General features: G+C 37.4%; 1 protein-coding gene across 2 annotated transcripts in view; it reads left to right on the forward strand.

Moving 5' to 3' along the window:
• The window catches only part of LOC124159129 (beta-1,3-glucosyltransferase), a 230,620-nt gene that overhangs the window by 39,490 nt on the left and 173,019 nt on the right, over window positions 1-18,111 (forward strand). For both annotated transcript variants that reach the window (XM_046534702.1, XM_046534704.1), the window contains exon 2: window positions 928-1,009. In XM_046534702.1, the coding sequence (XP_046390658.1) occupies window positions 982-1,009 (28 nt within the window). In that variant the 5' untranslated portion in view covers window positions 928-981. The remainder of the gene's footprint in view (window positions 1-927; window positions 1,010-18,111) is intronic.

Consider the following 18,111-nt stretch of genomic DNA (forward strand, 5'->3'; position numbering starts at 1 on the left):
CTGCGAGGAAAAATCTGGGGGGGGGGGGGGGGTGACGCCATTGAGCCTGCCTCATATAGCTATTTGTGAATTTGCAATTGCCTAAATCGTGTGTACATCAAATTAAATATGCTGGGGTTCTATTACCATTAAAAACTAAGCATAAAATATTTCAATATGCAAGCATTTGTAGGATGCTAGTGAATTCACAAAAACTTAAATAAAATAATATCATTCTTATTTTTCCTTTTCCATGGTACAACTTTTATAAAACGATAATCCATAGTAAACTAAATTAATTGCATAAAAATGTAATTGTAGATACTTATTTTCAAATAACTAAATATTTTTCAAAGCAACCAAATTGGGATCAAAATAGTTTTAAAATAGTTTTTTAAGCTCTACAAATATAAAATTTTCCTGGGATTCTCCCTCTATGGCTGGAAGGTAGACTACCCGCACCTCCCGGTTGAACCCCCGAAATAAAAGTTCACCAGCCGCCACTGTATCAGAAGCAATCAATCTTAGAATGGGTGAGATGGCGGAATTTAATCGCGTATTATTGATACTCGCTCAAAGCTCTCGTTTAATTAAGCTTAAAGATTGAATTATGTGAACGTACAAGATTTTGTTTGGTGGCATAACTTTCATACGAACTGGTTCATACGTGTATAACAGAGCTTATTGCCAAATAATCCGTTTGTCGATGTTGTACTCTTTGCACAATCATGTTTTAAAATGTCTATCCATCTATTGACAAGCTACGAAGATTCTTACATTTTTCTCTCGACTATTGTATTTTAAAATAATCTTTGTTGAGTTGTAAGGGTTTGATTAACATATTCTTCATTGTATTCGGTGCGTACCTTTCTTTATTCTCTCAAATGGTAAAATGATTTGTTTTTTCTTTTGCACCTATGTTTATCTATTTTCTTATTTTATTTATAGGTTCTGTTGAGCAGTTGGCCCCGTATCCTCTTGTCTTCAAGTCCTTCCGTCGCCATGGTGACGAGTCGTGAGTGGCCCTCAGGTAAGACACGAGAAGAAGGCTCGAACTTCATTTCTCTTCCTCTTTCACTCGTCCATGCCTATTTAAGGAAATAGGTATGTTGATAATGCGCCATTGAAGGCAAATAGTTTTCGCACGTGTAATTTAAAATAATTTTTCCCATAGTTGATGGCATCGCTCGAGGTTAAAACGTTATGACAATATTTCCATGAGAATCTGAATAGAATTACGGATTCTCAAACGCATTTCCGAGAAAATAAAGCTCAAAAAGGCATTTTTTGAGTAAGAAAGTCGATGAAGTATTCTTAGAAGAGTATATTTTGAAATTTTTATGAAATTAATACACACTTCGATTTACGCACTTTCCTACTTTAAGCATTTTGCCTACTTCACTGCACAACCTTATGTGATATCTCTACGTGGCGTTTAATATCGACGAAAAAATATTAATTCAGTTTTACTGTTAGTTCTTGTTTTTGCGAAATCAATCTGCGGTCAGGGTTAGTGCGCATCTTGAAAGTCAGGGAAAATCGGGGAAAATGAAAAGTTTATCGGGTTGTCAAAAGAAAACTTCGGGATTGCTGTATTGTTTATTCCTGGTTTTACTTCTGATGTGTCCACCGTACCGGCTCTTAAAAACGACAGGGATTTGGTTTAGAACCGACTATTTAATATCTCTCTTTTCTGGTCTTGCGAATATGTATCTGTATTTGCAAATTCAAGATTTGTATCTTTACTTTATAACAGAACGAGGAAGAATACAATGATGACTCAGCGATTCACTCTCTTTACTTTACGGAGAAAGTAAAAACGCCAGTTATTTAAAACTAATTGTAAGACTGGGTTGGAATAATAATCCGCATCATTGATCAAATGCTGGAGCTGAGCACAATTTTATTAGACACGAATCAATGTGTTGGGTAAAATTTTATTAAGAACCGTTAATGTTGATTGAAAACCTTTTATCATCTAGTTTGGTGGCCTTGCCCTGGTATCCTCAATGGTCATGGATTAATTACGGTCGTACCGAAGTAAAAACATTATCGAATCTGATTTTCGTTCATCTTTTGGGCCTAATAACTATACGGGGAAATGTAGTTGGTAAAGATTTACAAATGATAAATGCGCATACAATGATAAATACAAATGATGACTTGAAAATATCATATTGGTTTATTTTGGTGTGAATGATTCCATTGTTGTTAATTTATTCATGTAGAAATTTGTTCTTGGTATCAATTAGTTGGTAACCTAGAATACGGTCTTTGAATTCATTATCCCAACATTTCTATTTTAGCGCACCTTTCAAAGTACCTTTGTTATCATTTGTCTTCATTTCGGTCTTTAAGTGCTTGTATGCTTTGTCTTTCTTTCATTTTGGTCCGAAAATATCAACGTTTTTTTCTTGGCTCCGCTGGGTCTTCCAAAATTCTATATTGCATTTTTTGATTTCTTATTGGTTTAGCTATCCTCTTTACGTCCATCGTGCCTTGGGCATCTCCTTGTATCAGTCCCCATGCCCCAGTTACTGCCGAGTCATCCACTTCAATTGCATTCTTAGAATATTTTTCGAATTTTCTTCATTTTGTCTCTTATACCACCCTAGAAGTCACTACTTCCGGCTTTCTCTGTTGTGAGATTGCCTACTGCGTCATGCTATTTATACCAAAATGAATATATTTTTTTGTTATATCGCGCAATTATTTGTCGTAATTTTTATTTTTACAGCTTCATTTTTGTTTGTTTTTTAATTATATTTTCCGTTTCTAATGCGTGTAATTGTATTATGCTTAGTGTACCGAAGAAAAAAATTATAATTTTAGTAGATTTGTAATTTAGAATTAATTTTTAAAAGTATCTTTTGTGATACACGCATGCTAGGACAATGGGAATGGGGACTGCATTACTATTTCTATTTTGCAGCAAAAATAAATAACTTTATGAAATTCGTTTCTCGTAGGAACCATTTTATTCAGTCTCCAAGATCAAATATATTTGAAAACCATTAGATGAGCTGAATCACAGGTTCAAATACCGATGATTGTAGTATGTACCATCAGTGGCGGATCCAGGATAGGGGCGAGGTGGGAGCTAACATAAGTGCGGGTTAAGATTCCAGCAGTAGTGGGGGTCGGAAAAAAAAATCATCATTCTATCTAGTGTAAATTAGATACCAAAGGGTAGCTCCCTTAGCCCCCCACCATAGATCCGCCACTGTGTACCTCCCTATGATTCAAATACCGATGTGCAAAGAAAATTATAGTTGTCCAATCGGGCTCTCGATTAGGTGATTGATGTGTTGGCGATTGTGTTTTCATTGTTTGGAAGTTTTGTTTGGTGATTAAAATAGTGTATTTTTCTTACTTTCTTATCACATCACGTCCTATTTGGACTATTTCCATATTTTTAAAGTTAAAAAAAAACACCTAAAGGGTACGAGTTATAAACCCTGTTTTTAGCTACTTGAAACAAAAATGTAGGCGTATAAAAACTAACCCAAGTTCCACATCAGTATTTCTTTTACGATTCTTCTTTTACGCTAGGCGATTGGAGTTTCATTGGGAAGCAGGTCTCCTCCTTTAGGCTACCTCTGATTGAGTTCCTCTTGCATATTTAGTTACTAGCTCGCTCTTTCTCGCTCGCTCGCGCAATCTTTTCCTTCACATCTTACTATTTATTCTATTTGAAGAAATGTGAGATACGGATAAAATGTTGAATTAGCTCTATTCCATTTAATCTGATAATTTCAAGATGAAAAAGTGAGTTTTAAATTGAGTGGTGCAATACCAAACAAAAGGCACAATGCGACCGGTAGAGAGGTAGTGATGCATCCTTTGAACCCTCACTCACGGTGACTCCACCCAAAGATTGCTTCTTAAAGGCCGAAAAACACGGGCCACGGAATTGCGCAGGTTAGGGCTGCATTAATTTCGAAAATGACGTGGAATTGCGCGAATGCATGAAAGAAATTAGAACAGGGGCTATTTTGCCGTCTCGCATCCACGCATTCTCTCATGTGTTCTAGCTATTCACCGCTTTACACGACGCAATTTTGATTGCGCCTTCGCACGTACATCAGATTGCGCAATTCCGTGTATCGTGTTAAACGGCCTTAACACACGGCAGAGAGTATTGCTGGGCGATCCCAGGCGTCTTTGACCGTTTTCATCTGTAGGATTCTCTCATAGTGATTCTTCGCCCGCATCTTTTAGAAGAAAATCGGTGCATTTCGCTTCTTTTCTTTTGACTCACGACCGTTTCTTCATATTGACTGCTCTTCTGGGGAAGTCTCTTGCGTAAGGAGCCTCACGTGAATCCGTCTCGGCTGTCATTTCGGGTGAGCAAGTTCAAAACCCATCCTTGTCCAAATTGGGATATGGCGGAGCAATCAGGCTGAAACGTTTGACAACAGGACTCCCTGCGAAGTCTGCTAGAGCTCTCTGTTACGTCCACGGCGATTGGTCAATTTTTTAAAGGGAGCATTTCATTCTGTTCAGTTCACTACCTGTCCTGGCTTTTCGTAAGTAACAATATATCTCTCCGAGAAAGTTGGTTACTATTTTTCGCTTTTGAAGTTCATGTATTTAGTTTTGGTCAAGTGTCATTTTCTTGAGTGCGTTACTTTCTAGTTTCTACTACTCTAGTCCTAGACTTCAGGATTAGTATAGGGAACCAATCACTATTTAGATTGCTCGTATTTTGTTATTTTTCGTTATTTATTTCTTGTTTGGAAGCTTTTATGTCTTGTGATTTTCAGGGTATGTTGAATATACCCATTTTCATCATCAACCACTATCTCAAATGTAGTAAGATTACAGCTGAGAATACATTGAAATATAATTTTCAAAATTGAGGCACAGGAAAATATTGATAAGGGCCTTTTTTTATTTTTTTTTAAATTCCCGTGAGTCCGAAATAGTTATAACTGAGCCAGTAGGAAGTGTAATCACCAATGATGGTTGTGTCGAAGACGTACCATTACGAAAACTTTGAGCCAAGCACTCCGGTTGGCTGCCCTGGACAACTCATGTTTTCGTAACTCCTGCGAGTTTGCCCTGTTGCCAGATGCCCTGGACAACTCATGTTTTCGAATGCTTTGCCTGCCGTAGATCGCTTGAGTTAGATACGAACTGCAAGACCTTTTCGAAACATTAGTGTATCAAATTGGAAAAGTGCCGTGTGAGGGAAGTTTGATTGTGTGAACTTACAATCATAGCACATCCGTAGTTAGTATAAAAATGGTGGGTTTTCGACCTAAGTATCATTAACTAATTTTGGTTCCTACTAGCATCAGCCATCTAGGGTTAAAATTTCGCGACAAAATTTTTCTACACCTTGTATAGTGCGAAAAAAGGCATTAAGTCGACTAAAATATCTTCCCAGCAAATCATCCTACAAACCGTGGATTATAATGTAATAGCAGACTACGGAATGTTTATCAACGCTATCAGGATCACTTTGGTTTATTTAGTCAATTATTAAACGGCAAAATGGTTTGGAAGGACAAGAGTTTCCATCTCTGTCGTGTCGTCAATGACATGAACGAGTAAAGCTGTATGCGTTGAGACTGCTGTCGGAAATGTTGGCTAAAATATCTACTGCCTCTCGTCTTCCTCTCTCCCCTGTCACGTGGTCATGATCCAGGCTTTTAGAAACGTTCAAACGACGAGTGGCGGACATTAGTACGTAGTCGTGTGGAGTGGGGTGAGGCTCTCTGAGCAGGCTCCACATTGATCCCTGCGGCTCCCGACACTTTCAAAAAGTGATGGGACGGGTCATCAATATCGGGTAATGGGATCATTTCCGGGTGACTTGGGCGCTCATTGTCTTCATTTTTTTTTTCAAATTCACGCTTTCGGTAAACACAAGGGGATTAGTCCATGTGCGTGCGAATGGGGGTTTTGACTGTGGAGTACTTGATGCATCTATAGTGCTCTGTCATTCTCTTTGGCCTCTCGCCATCAGTCCTTTACTCTTCAATTATGTTCCTTTCCCCTTTTTGCGGTTTAGTTGAGAAACCCTAGCAATATTCTTGATCGCTGGAATTATGTTACTTTGAATTTTATAACTTAGTGGGTGAGGATTTTTGTTAAATTTGTAAAATAATATTTGTCAATTTTGTTAACTTCGTTAAACAATATGTCAAAATAAGATTTGCCAAATATTATTTTGATGATGTAATTAGTTAAGCATATATAATCATAATGCAATAATGGTGCAATGAAATGGTATTGGCCTTTACCTCTGTCAAGGATTTCTTTTAAATGTTATTCCTCTGTCATCTATGCTTGTAAAACGACGGCCCTTTAAGGTTCGCTTAATTTTTGTAAAGAGGAATAAATCTCACGAGCCATATTTGGCGAATATGGAAGCTGGGCTATCGTTAAAGTATTGTTTTTTTGCCTAAATTTCGCCAACAAGCAATGAAGTATGAGCCGAAATTCTGCGAGCTCGTAAAAACACGTCTAACCTTAGCGCCTTTTATAAACAATGTATACAATCATTACTGCTGAAAATTTTATCATAATTCTGGGGCGTGTATACCAAAATAATTAACAAACGTTGAAAATTGGACTCTCCAAAGTTGGAAGAAATTTAAAAAGTAATTCCCCGTTATTTTATAAACTTACCTCGTAAGTGTGGCAAACATTCGCGGGAATATTTTTTTGGCGTTGGTAAGTTTTTGCTGTTAATGTATATTTTTTCTTTGGAAACTCACTCTAAATATTCATTTTTATATAGCGTGTCCCTTCATACTGTATAGGGATATATTTTCTGTTGAGTACTTGAAAAATATGCAATTGTGTTAAGGAAGGCATGGAGTAAAGTTTTGTAATATCAAGTACTCCTAAAAGATTTAGTGTGAGAGCTAAGATCCGTCGTTTTGGTGCCAGTGCTTGTTTGTAAATTGTGTCGACCTAATATATTCAACCAGTCATACAAAATGGAGTGAATAGAAATGAGAGTGATCTACAACGGGACACGTACGCGCCGGAGGCAGTCGTTATGTTTATCAATATTCCACGTAAATATCTTCATTGTCATGTGTGCACTAGTAGAAACAAAAGGGGATATTTTCGCAGATCTCGTAGTGGGACATATATTCCTACCATTTTCCAACTGCTATCTTTATGCAGTCATGGTGGTATTATATTAAGCATTCTTCAGAGTGCACGGAAATTCATCGTAACTCAAGACCTTGCATATTTTTGCTGAAATATTTGGTGCAGAATAACCGGCGGCGCCATCTGTGAAGCTGAGTAGCAGCTGTGGAGCTATTTCTTTTATTGCGAAAATACTTCCGAGGGAATTTAAGAGGGAACACATTCCAAAAATAGGGCTGGTCATTCGTAAATTAGCCCTCTGAGAGATATCAACTTAGAATGTTGATTTTAACATGTTGTTCAACGAATTTTGTGTGATATTATTGTTTGGATTCCGTATCACTTTGATGGGTTGAGTTTCTATGCAATAGATGTGTGTGCCATCAGGTCTATCATTATATTTGCGATTAATTTTATAGTCGTGGAATGTTTTTTCGACTTCATCTGGTGTGTAAAACTTATTAATTCTGAAGGGGATACACATTTTCCGCCTGTTGTTCGATGTTCCGCATGTTTTTCGATGTTTACTTGTTAAAACTTAACCTATCAACGTGAACGTAGCGTTGGTCCGTGCCAAAATTTCACTTCATCTTTAGTAGGAAAATGTTGCTTCAGAATTTTCTCAAATATATATGTTTATATTTGAGAAGCAGGCAATTTTTCACAATGGACTAATGCACATATCCTTGAATTTTCAAGGTGATACCTGAATTTTTAAGCAATTAATGCGTCTCAAAAATAGACTAAAAACGTCTGGTTTTGTGGGTATGAAGATTCCTCTTTGTTCCTTATATAAAATATAAATAATATGAGTCACGGATTTTGGGTGTTCCTCCGCGTTATGTTGTCCATAGGTGACGACTGTTTCTCCAACCATCCTGCTGGCGTCTTCAGGTCAGAAGTAACATTGCATAAATATGGCCGTCTTACATACACAACGCGGAGGAACACCCAAAAGCAGTGACTCATATGGAGAAACGACGCGGAAACCTTAGATCAAACATAAAATATAAATCGCCGAAATAAGAAATATGAAATGAAGTAAGTAAGTATATTTAATTTTATCTTTGTTTTGCAAATAAAATATTGGTAACATATTTTAGCCGTAATAGTGCCACACACAAATGACGTCGGCGTACATTAATGTATATATTCAGACATTGTAACAAATCGTGATTAGAAAAGATGTGAAAATAATGGTTTGTGATGGAAGGGACATATGGAAAAGGGTCGGATTGTGGTCATTACCCATTCGCTCCAAGTCATCTATTTCTACCATTCTCTGCTTATCTTTTTGTCCCATTTTTACATCCTATAAAGCTGTGCGTTTCGTCAAAAACTGCTAGGGGCGTACAGACAGCGTTACCCAGATGTTAAGCGAATTAGGCTGGGAGCCGCTAGAGTCTCGGAGGCTGCGCAATAGCCTTAGATGGCTTGGACATTTGAGAATAGATATCTTTAAGAGCGACACGGAGAACATCACCTTAGAGCCCCACTATATTTCCAGGTCCGACAGAAACCATGAATTAAGAGAGATCTTTTGCCGAACGGATAGGCATGGGAATTGGTTTTTCCCCCGAACCATAAAGGACTTTAATAAATGCTTGTCGTAATCTTGTTTCAGCATTTTCCACTTATATGTAGACGGCTGGTGTCCTAACATCCCCTGCCACACGTATTTTTAGGCGACTTGCGAGGTAGTATGTAGATATGCTTATCCACGTTATAAATCCACGTTCTATATGCTTATCCAAGTTTTTCAATTCCATTCCCGTCTCGCAGTCTTTCCGCGGCTACAACGGCACGGTTAAAGCGTCAATGCGCCCGCTTAAAAATTGCAGCGACCGGAGGCGCGCAGATCAGCAGCTGGGGCCTGCTTCTCCTTCCTGAACCCTTATACCCCCCGTAACCGTCTCTACCCCCTGGAGTTCCCGGAAACCGTTTCCGGGTAGACGCAAATGTTTGACTCCGAAAAAAAATTGAAAAAGGAGAGAATGATGGAATCTCGACTGGGATCAGATTGCGTTCGGCGAGCATTTTTTTTCCATCTGTTATTATTATTATTTTATCGCTCCATATCTGTATGAGAACATCATTAATCCGAAATGGAAGGTCCTTTCGACAGTCGTAATTTTAACTTCTCATTTTTCTCTCGAACCCGTCGGAGCTCCAAAGAGTCTGGATTGCCATTTTGTGATTTATGCCGAATAAATCCTTTTAAAAAAACAGCGGCGACGGCTTAAAGTGCCATGGATTTCTAATGCCTCGAAATGAGATGTTCGAGGGTAATTGGTGCAAGGGTGGTGAACAGATTTCGATCAGACTCTAAGGAAGATTTGAATGAACCTCCGCAATCGAAAGCACAACGGAAGAAATGTCCTATAGACTTTTCATCGTATTCATACAATTGAAAATTTCTTAATTATTACTAATACTTATTTTATTTATTTGATACTTCCGACGAAAATGTTGAGCGGAAATAAATGGTTTGCATTGAGAGGTCACATAACTGCTTCTCAAACCACCCATTTAACCTAACGTATAACTAATATAAAATTTATCATTTACATTATATTAAAATCTATGATCTGAAAGTTTCTGATGGCACAAAGGAGACCCTTTTTGACACTTTTCAGCATCCTGAATTCGAAAATTTTGGCCTTAGCATCCTCTCAGATGTAAAATTTCATATTTTTAGAGGGACTGATGATAAAAGTCTTACTTTTGAAATCATGAAAATGACTTGATAATAGCCGGAGTATTACTTAACAATAAATGACAGTCTAAGACCGGTTGGGCGTGGGTGTTGCGTTATTTTTAGACGGGCATTTCAAAATTCTTTGTTTCTAGAATCCGGTTTCGTAATCTTGCCGCATTTCTTTGGCAACCTATCAATGGATATTCGAATTTGTATGGGGTGTTGATTCAGTGCCTTTGAGTATAGGTCTTTAAACTCAAGACTTTTACTTACCGATTCTTATTTGACTTACCGATGTGGTAAGAAGAGGACAAACTAAAACGTGGAACCAAATATTCATATTTCGGAGACCAAGATTGAAAATTCTCGTGTAATTTTCGCCTATCAAAAGAGGAAGGCTAAATAAGAAGAATCTTCTTAATTATCCCGTAATTTAACTTTAGAATTTATGTTCATCTGATTCAAGAGTTAATTTGGAGTCCAACTGTCTATGTGTACTAAGTATTTCATAAGTCATAGGAATTGTCGTATGATATGATTTTGGTGTATGTACGCCCTAAATTTTGAGATACATACGGTGGTGTGTATCGATAACGACATTGTCTTGATTATTTTGGGAAAACGATACGCGCGCTGCCTAGGAGAAAATATTCGGCGAAACAATGGATTTTTCCCACAAAAAAACCTTCGTTCTCTGACCCCCCACATGGGTCAAAGTCACTTGTAGTGACGTCATGTCTGCTTTTATATCCTTACATCACACATCCCGCGTGAAACCGGATGAATGTAGCAGGTAAATTTTTTTTGTAACCGTAGACATTCGCTCCTGGATGCGCGTCATAGTCGTCGGACAAACTAGGTAGGAACATAACAGTTCTCTCTCCCTCTTACCCATTACGCCTTTTTGTGTTCGTTTGTTTGTCGCTGCTCCGGGAGAGCATGCGGTGCGGGAAATTGCTTATCACCGCTAAAAGTGACTCAATTTCTTACTTGGGCGCCTCCGTTGGATTACCCGGTTTATCCGTTGACTCCTCTTCCGTAATGTACGTACCACTGGATCAATGCAGTACTTCACTCCGTTTTTTCAGTGCGTCCTTCTGTCCTTTGGGGTGGTATGGTATTTGTCGGAGGCGACCGACAGCTGAGGTCATTTTCGCCATAAGGTAAGGGTAGGGAAGGACGAGTAGAGAGAAACCCGGCGTCGGAATAAGCCTGCTCTTAACCCGTTACCTACCGATGATCTCATATGAGTTCACTCAACAGATTTCGTAATTATCTGTCTATATATTTGCATTTATAACATCCATGCTATATCTGCTAGGTATATTTCTCCGATATCCGCATGATATTTCAAAAATTTTCGTTTTAAATTACTTCATGTTCTAGCTTTTGCCTGAAATTTGTTGACTGAGAACACCGGGAGGTAATGGGTTAACGAAAGGCGCCAAGGGACCACGGCTTAACGTCCCATCCGACGGACGTAGTGTTGCGCTTTAAATGTCCTCCATACAAGATTCAAGGAGGAATCGGGCAGTGTCTGGTAATTCTCTGACACCGCCGGGATTTGAACTAGAACCCACGGAGTGGGATGCCAACACTCTAGCCTACACACCAACCCGAAAGTCTTCTGTACTTTGATCTTGGTGTTCGGGGTCTTCTATAATATTATTATTTGGGATGGGAAAATAATTATGAGATAATCAAGAAGAGTATTCCTATTTAGCCTTTCTATTTTGATTGGCGACGAATACTTGCATAGTTTTAATCTTGGTCTTCAAAATATGAATATTAGATTCTAGTTTTTAGTTTGTGCAACTCTTACCATGTTGTTACGTCAATTAGTTGGTGAGTATTTAAGTAAGTTTACGGTCATTTTCCCTTCGTTTGAAAATTTATATCAACAGGCCACTTTACAGTTTTAACCCTTTAGATTCTCTTTATTTTAAATGTATGGTAAAGAGCTATACTTATCTAAATTGATTAAATATATATATATATTGATATCTAAATATATTTTGTTCAATGATAATATAATAATGAATCATATGTATTGAAATGGAGTTAAAAACGTGTGTCTACTGACAGAATGCCTAGCAGTCAGCTTCTCAAATATGATGTTTTGTACTTTTCTTGTAAATTGTTGGAAAATTCTACAACGTGTTATTTTTTTCATCGATGTTCTTTTGGGTAAACCCGAGTCATAGTTCAAAAATATGCATATTTACGTCTCCGTTGCCAGGTATTCCCTCAGGGTCCAATGTTAACCAATTTCTGCTTTATATTTATTCATAAGGGTCTGTAGATATGAAAAATTTGAATAGAATCGGAGATGATTGGATCGAAAAAGTCACTTTGTTTTGCGTCGAGTGGATGTGGAGTGAAAGACACGTCGATAAACATGGTGGACCGTCCGTGCAGTTACAGCACTGATATGGTAATAATGATTGTTTACTTCTGATTCTGCTTAGAAATGGTTGGGCTGATCAGGGCTATTATCGCACTTCCATCGTTTCTCGTTTTTCATTTCTGAGTGGTCTAGTATATGTGAATCTTTAACTAATGACTTCAAACTTTATAACGCAACTAGCAGTCATCTTAGACAGCGAGTTCGTTTCTTCATGAACTCTGTTGAACCGACATTTAAATGCCGTACGTTTTGGTGGTGTTACGATGCTAGTAAATACGTAACCAGCATCTGTCATAGTGTTGCACCGGTCCTTTCAGAGTTTTCTGGGCAGAAATGATGCTTGCGCCCTTGGAAAATCTTTCGCTTAGGGTTCAATGTGCATTTTTTAACTCTATTTTAACCACAAATAATTTTTATTTGTGTACTCGCTTTCGTTCCTAAGGAATGGGTGGCGTTTGAATTTACGGAAATTAAGTGCCATATTTGTTAATATCCAATTATGTTTTTCTAAACTTTCGCATTCTGGTAAAGTGTTTGGAAATAATGCTTTTACTATCGATTAATTTTCTAAATTATCGGGAAGGCTTTTAAATATTCTTATAAGTATAGGCAACGTACCTGGGATGTACTTTCTCCTGCGTTGGTGGACTTCTCGTTGAAATTCTTGTTTTTTCTTATTATTTTGGCAATGCTGGCTACAATAATAATTTACAGTATTTTTTTCGTATTTGATGAGGTGTGCCAAATTTATTATTCCGACTCCGCAGATTTCATTCCATAGCATCGTACGTTTATTTAATTAAATTTAAATTTCCATTTCGACACGTGTCAAAATGTACTTTAATTACTAATTTTTGTATCAGGATTGTGTTTTATGTTAACGTGATTCTTTTCCGTAAAGTTTCTGCATTATTGAGCGTTCGTTTGCATTGGTAGTAATACGACAATAGCAGTTGAATAATAAGGCAATAAAATAGGGTTTTTATCTTTCATTTCAGGAATCTAAGGCTAGAGATGATATAAGCTTGAGGATACAAAGAGAGCATCTCAATTGACCCAATTGTGTGAGCTTCGATTGGGCATAACATGAGTGGGTTCATTTAACGTTTCAGTGGGAGGAATTCTCGAAAGTGCTTCCCGTTATTTTTTTGTTTTTGTAATCACTGCCACTCCGAGTGCCTTTTAGTTTTTGTTATACTGAGTCAGAGTTACTGATGCATTGTAATACATCACCAGGATGAGTAATCGGGATTTTTTCAATTGTTTGGCTTGAAGTGGAAGGGCCAATGAAAACTTGGACTATCCAATTTTTAAGAGTTAAAAATGACTTATTAACGATCATCAGGTTATCCATTCCGCTCAATCGATGACTCTTGCTTGTTGAACAGGTAATTCGACTTGAATTACAGTTTTCCGCATTACCTCATTGGGAGAATTCTGGCAATAAATTTGCTCGCTCGTTTTTGAGACGCCAAAAAATATTTTCTTCCCATTTAAGCATTTATTTGGCCTATTTTATCAGTTATTCCTGAAGAAACATTCAATTGAGTTAAAACGTCGAAATAGAATATTCGTAATTCATTAGCATAAAATGTTTGGAAGGTAGCAATAACGTCAAGTCTTTGATGATTTTCTCCGGTATACTGGGGCCTATGTAGTTTAGGTACTTAAAAATCAATAGCAAATTTTTACCGATTTCAAGGGCCTAGATTTTCTATCAATAGATTGTTGATTTCTGAACCTCTTACTGTACCTATGTCAATATATAGCCATTGCTCGTTATCGTGGAAACTATTTTATTGACTCTTTCATTAGATAGCAGATTCATCCCTATTTCGATGTTTCTGATCGTGTGCGATTTTTTCTTTCATCATAAAAAATAGTTGCTGTCCTTTCGAATGATATGCTGACGTCATAACTCAAATTGAGTTTAAAATTACGTTTAACAGTGCTTTACCCACTTTTCAGGCATTTTTTCTAGTGCTCGTTATGGAGAAAAATAATTTTTTGTAATGCTTGAAGCTGATTTGAAAACTTATCTCTTTCCTTTTTTTTTAGAACGTTTTCATAAACTAGCTCTATTGATTGTCGTCTTGCCTGAGTCAAATCGTGTTACTTAATTTTACTCCACTTTCCGATTAGCTGACCCGCTGAAATTTTCAGGATAGCTCTGAACCGGATGAAAATGCCACATTCTAACCCTTTTATTATGATAGGAACAGTATCTACTATTTTTATTCAGAATTTAAAATTAAATACGGAGATAAGTTCAAAACATTGCCTCCAAATTCCGATGGCGGCTCTGCGATCATTGAAAGGAAGGGTAATGATAAAAAAAATCATAGCATGGTATAAAAAATCATTTCATCGCTTTCTATAGTATACTCTCGGTCCTTCCATCACGGCTGAAAAGATATATCCCCTACTTATTTCGCTATTTGAAGTTTCGCTTAATCTTTACTAGACACGACTAGGCTAATAAATGTTATTTGCATACAGTATTAAAAAATCACTCATTACAGAGTTGATGTTATCTCCTAATCGTAAGTTTTGGATTATATTTATGCCAAAATCCCAACCTTTTTGTGGCAAAAGTCCTTAAGATGAATAATTTCCTAGGTGCTTGAAGTTACTTGCACCCTCCCGCGAGTGATTAGATCTTTTCCTATTAAAAACAAATGTTACGCATAATTTTGTGGAACCGGCTGAATTTATCACGGCTGTTTTCATTGTCCTTTTGAGGTTCTTTTTTTAAACATTGAAATCACGAGGTACCGAACAAATTACGTGTAAACGAAAGGCTTTCCGCCTCATTCCATGCCATCGCGATAAGTGAGACTGATTTATGAGGTGTTTGGAGCAATTGTGCTCGTGTCGAATTACTTACGGTACGTACACTTCACGGTTACCTATCTCCCTTCCATTGTTTGGTTCCGCAACAACCCCCTCCTCTGTCGTAACACATTGCCTTTGTAATATCCAATTGGGAATTCTCAGCGGCGGTTTTGTGTTACGCGCCAATTCATTATGCAGATGAAATCTTCTGCCAGAGCTCTATAGCCACTCTTTCGGTCCTCTTGGGTTTTTCAAATCCCCTCATTATTATTTCGAGTCTTTGATATTCATCAGTATTCTTAAGTGCTTCGTGGTTTACGACTTTATCATATTTTCCGATTAGGAATTTTTTTGTGGTGACCCTAAAATATTGTAAGCCACGGACAAAACTCCGTCATGGCGTATCGAGTATAACGTTAAAATCTTTTATTTGAATTTCACGTGAGAGTCTCTTCAGTGGGACTGCTTCATGCTGATCCCACTGCAGTAGAAATATGTGTGTGCTTTTTTATGATCAAGAATACACAGTAAGCTCTATGAGACATTATTTTGAAATGTTAATGAGCCACTACGTTACGTGGTTTGTATAAATATTCAATATTCAATTTATGCACGATTATGTGCTTCCAGATTCGACGATCAAAAAGAAAATTAATTCCTCATTCATTATTCATCATCAAAGCGATAGGAGTTTGTTTTTTTTATTATTTTTGAAGGGCCCTTAAGGCCTTGAGCCGATTCCAAATGTATACATTTTTTTCTTTAAGGAAAGGCATTTATCCTATTTCCTGAGACTTGAAATATATCTGTCAATCAGATAACTCTTTTAATCTACGATTTCCTTGAAAGGCAACCCCAGCGATCGGAGAATATTTCCGAATTTCTTTATCAGGCCTCTTTTTCCCACCGATTTCGAGCTATATTGAGTTGTCGAGGAATGAATCAGCCAAAGAGTAGTGATACATTTCCTTTCAGAGCTTGTAATAACTCGTAAGAGCTCATTTGTGTGCCAATACTTGTGAATTGCTCCATGAGCTGCTGCATGTACATTTTGTAGGTAATCCCCTTTCATAGCAACTTAATTTTATGTAACTAGGCGTGAATTTGAAGCTGAGGCCTTTGAGAAGGTAGCCTGATTGTTTACAACACTAAGCATCGTAACCAGACATAGCGTGCCTTTTGGTTTTGTACAGCTCTACTTCCTCTATATTTCAGCATTGGCAATTCGGGTAGTTATGCCATTTTCTAAAATAAACTAATCGATAATCTAAAATCGAATACGTGGTTGATTTTTATTGTTTCCTTGGATCGATGGAACATTTTACCGATTGATTATCGTCTTAATAAGCCAAGTTATTCCATGAGTTGTCGTGAAAAGTTCCGTTCAAGTAGTTTTTTGTGTCATTATTGTTGGGCCTATGGTACTTAACACGTCAATCCAGATATCCATTTTTCGATTAAGTTAAGGCATATATTCCTTATTGGACTAGAAAGTTGTTTGCCTATTGTTATAGGGAGTTAAAAAGTTCATAGTGTTAGTACTCATACGTAGAATAAGGGCGAGGAATAAATGTAGAGGAACCAGTCATTGATAATGATTTAGCATATGAAGGATTTAAATCCGTTAATGTCTTAACATTCTTCCACACAATGACATAAGCAAACTATAGCCGACTCAAGTCTTGGCTACTTCGTAGTTATAATATGTGATCTTGTCGCCTTTTCATCAGCTATACCGCTTCTCCAGAGGCGTTCTATTGTCTACATGTTCTGGAGTTCATGTTGTACGAGAGAATTAATCTTAATCGTATACAGCTCAATGTGTAATAACATATGAGGTTCTTTTCTCCTGATTTTTTTCACGAGTAGTTTCATTCTATTTACCCCAATTTCGTAGATGGAGAACTTGACCTTCATTGAGAACGATTGCTGAGAATTTTTAACTGCATTAGGGTATTTTTCTAAGGCATAACAGATACGCAAATTTCAAAATATACCGGTAAAATATTTTGTGACTTATTGATTGACATTTTACGAGGGAAGTGTCCGAAATTCGGTTATCAGCTGTTCTAAATTAAATCTTTTTTTCGGTTTTTATATTCCCCTTTTTAATCTATATTTTAAAACCTCACGGTCTGTCGAAAATGGCCAAGGTTGACGACACTATTAGAATTTTGGTTTCCACCGACCCGAGTGAATTCGTTGCCTAGCAAACAAAAATTGAAAGGCTCTTGTTGCGAGAGGTGTCTCACTTTTCTCCTGGCAAACAGTTTCGCTTCCGCACTAAACTTTTTTTATTCTGCACATGTCAGTCCTCTGTTGTTGGTTTTGCGTGACTGACCCGCATCCTGTTTCGGGTTATAGGAAACGTGGAGTTCCTACTGTATCTATTGTTCCTTGCTCTCAAAGGATCCGTGGGTTGTCGGAATTTTGTGTGTATTTTCATGCTACCCCTTAAACCGCCTCAGTAGGCATATCGCGGAAGATGTTAGGACACCAGCCGTAAGCCATTTGCAGCAAAATTTTCTCTTAGAGAAATACAATTTTTGTTTTATGTTTTGATTGAATATTTTTTATATTTTATATTAAACACTCGCGGAATATAAGTATCTGAATTTCAATAAAATCTATCTATAAATATTTCATGTTTAATCATATATCATCTTTAAATATAATCTATGTGTATACATTCCATTCCATATATTATCATATTTGTCTTAATTGGAAATATAGGACGGTTCTAAGATGATAGTATCCCTGTCACTCTGTTAGGTATCTGCCTTTGATTTATCGAGAAATCTAAGCATGACGCGAGTGTATATAGGCACGGAATGTAAATTAATATTTGGTATAGGTTAATGCCGTTTTTCAGCGCCAATGAAAAGGAATCGATGCCCATTTTGCACTTCCGAGTTCCAACTCCTTGAAGGGAGTTACGGGTCATTCAATCCCGGCCGTCTGGTAGTCATGGGGACCAGTTCAGTGCTCTTTCTCGTTCTAGACCGGAAGGATAGTGGGAATGTAACGGGGGCGACTCCGGGTATCGGGAAAGCTTCCTGCGTTAGAGCTTGCATTGGAT

This window comes from Ischnura elegans, chromosome 5 (genome assembly GCF_921293095.1).
Source record: "Ischnura elegans chromosome 5, ioIscEleg1.1, whole genome shotgun sequence".
Classification (NCBI taxonomy): Eukaryota; Metazoa; Arthropoda; class Insecta; order Odonata; family Coenagrionidae; genus Ischnura; species Ischnura elegans.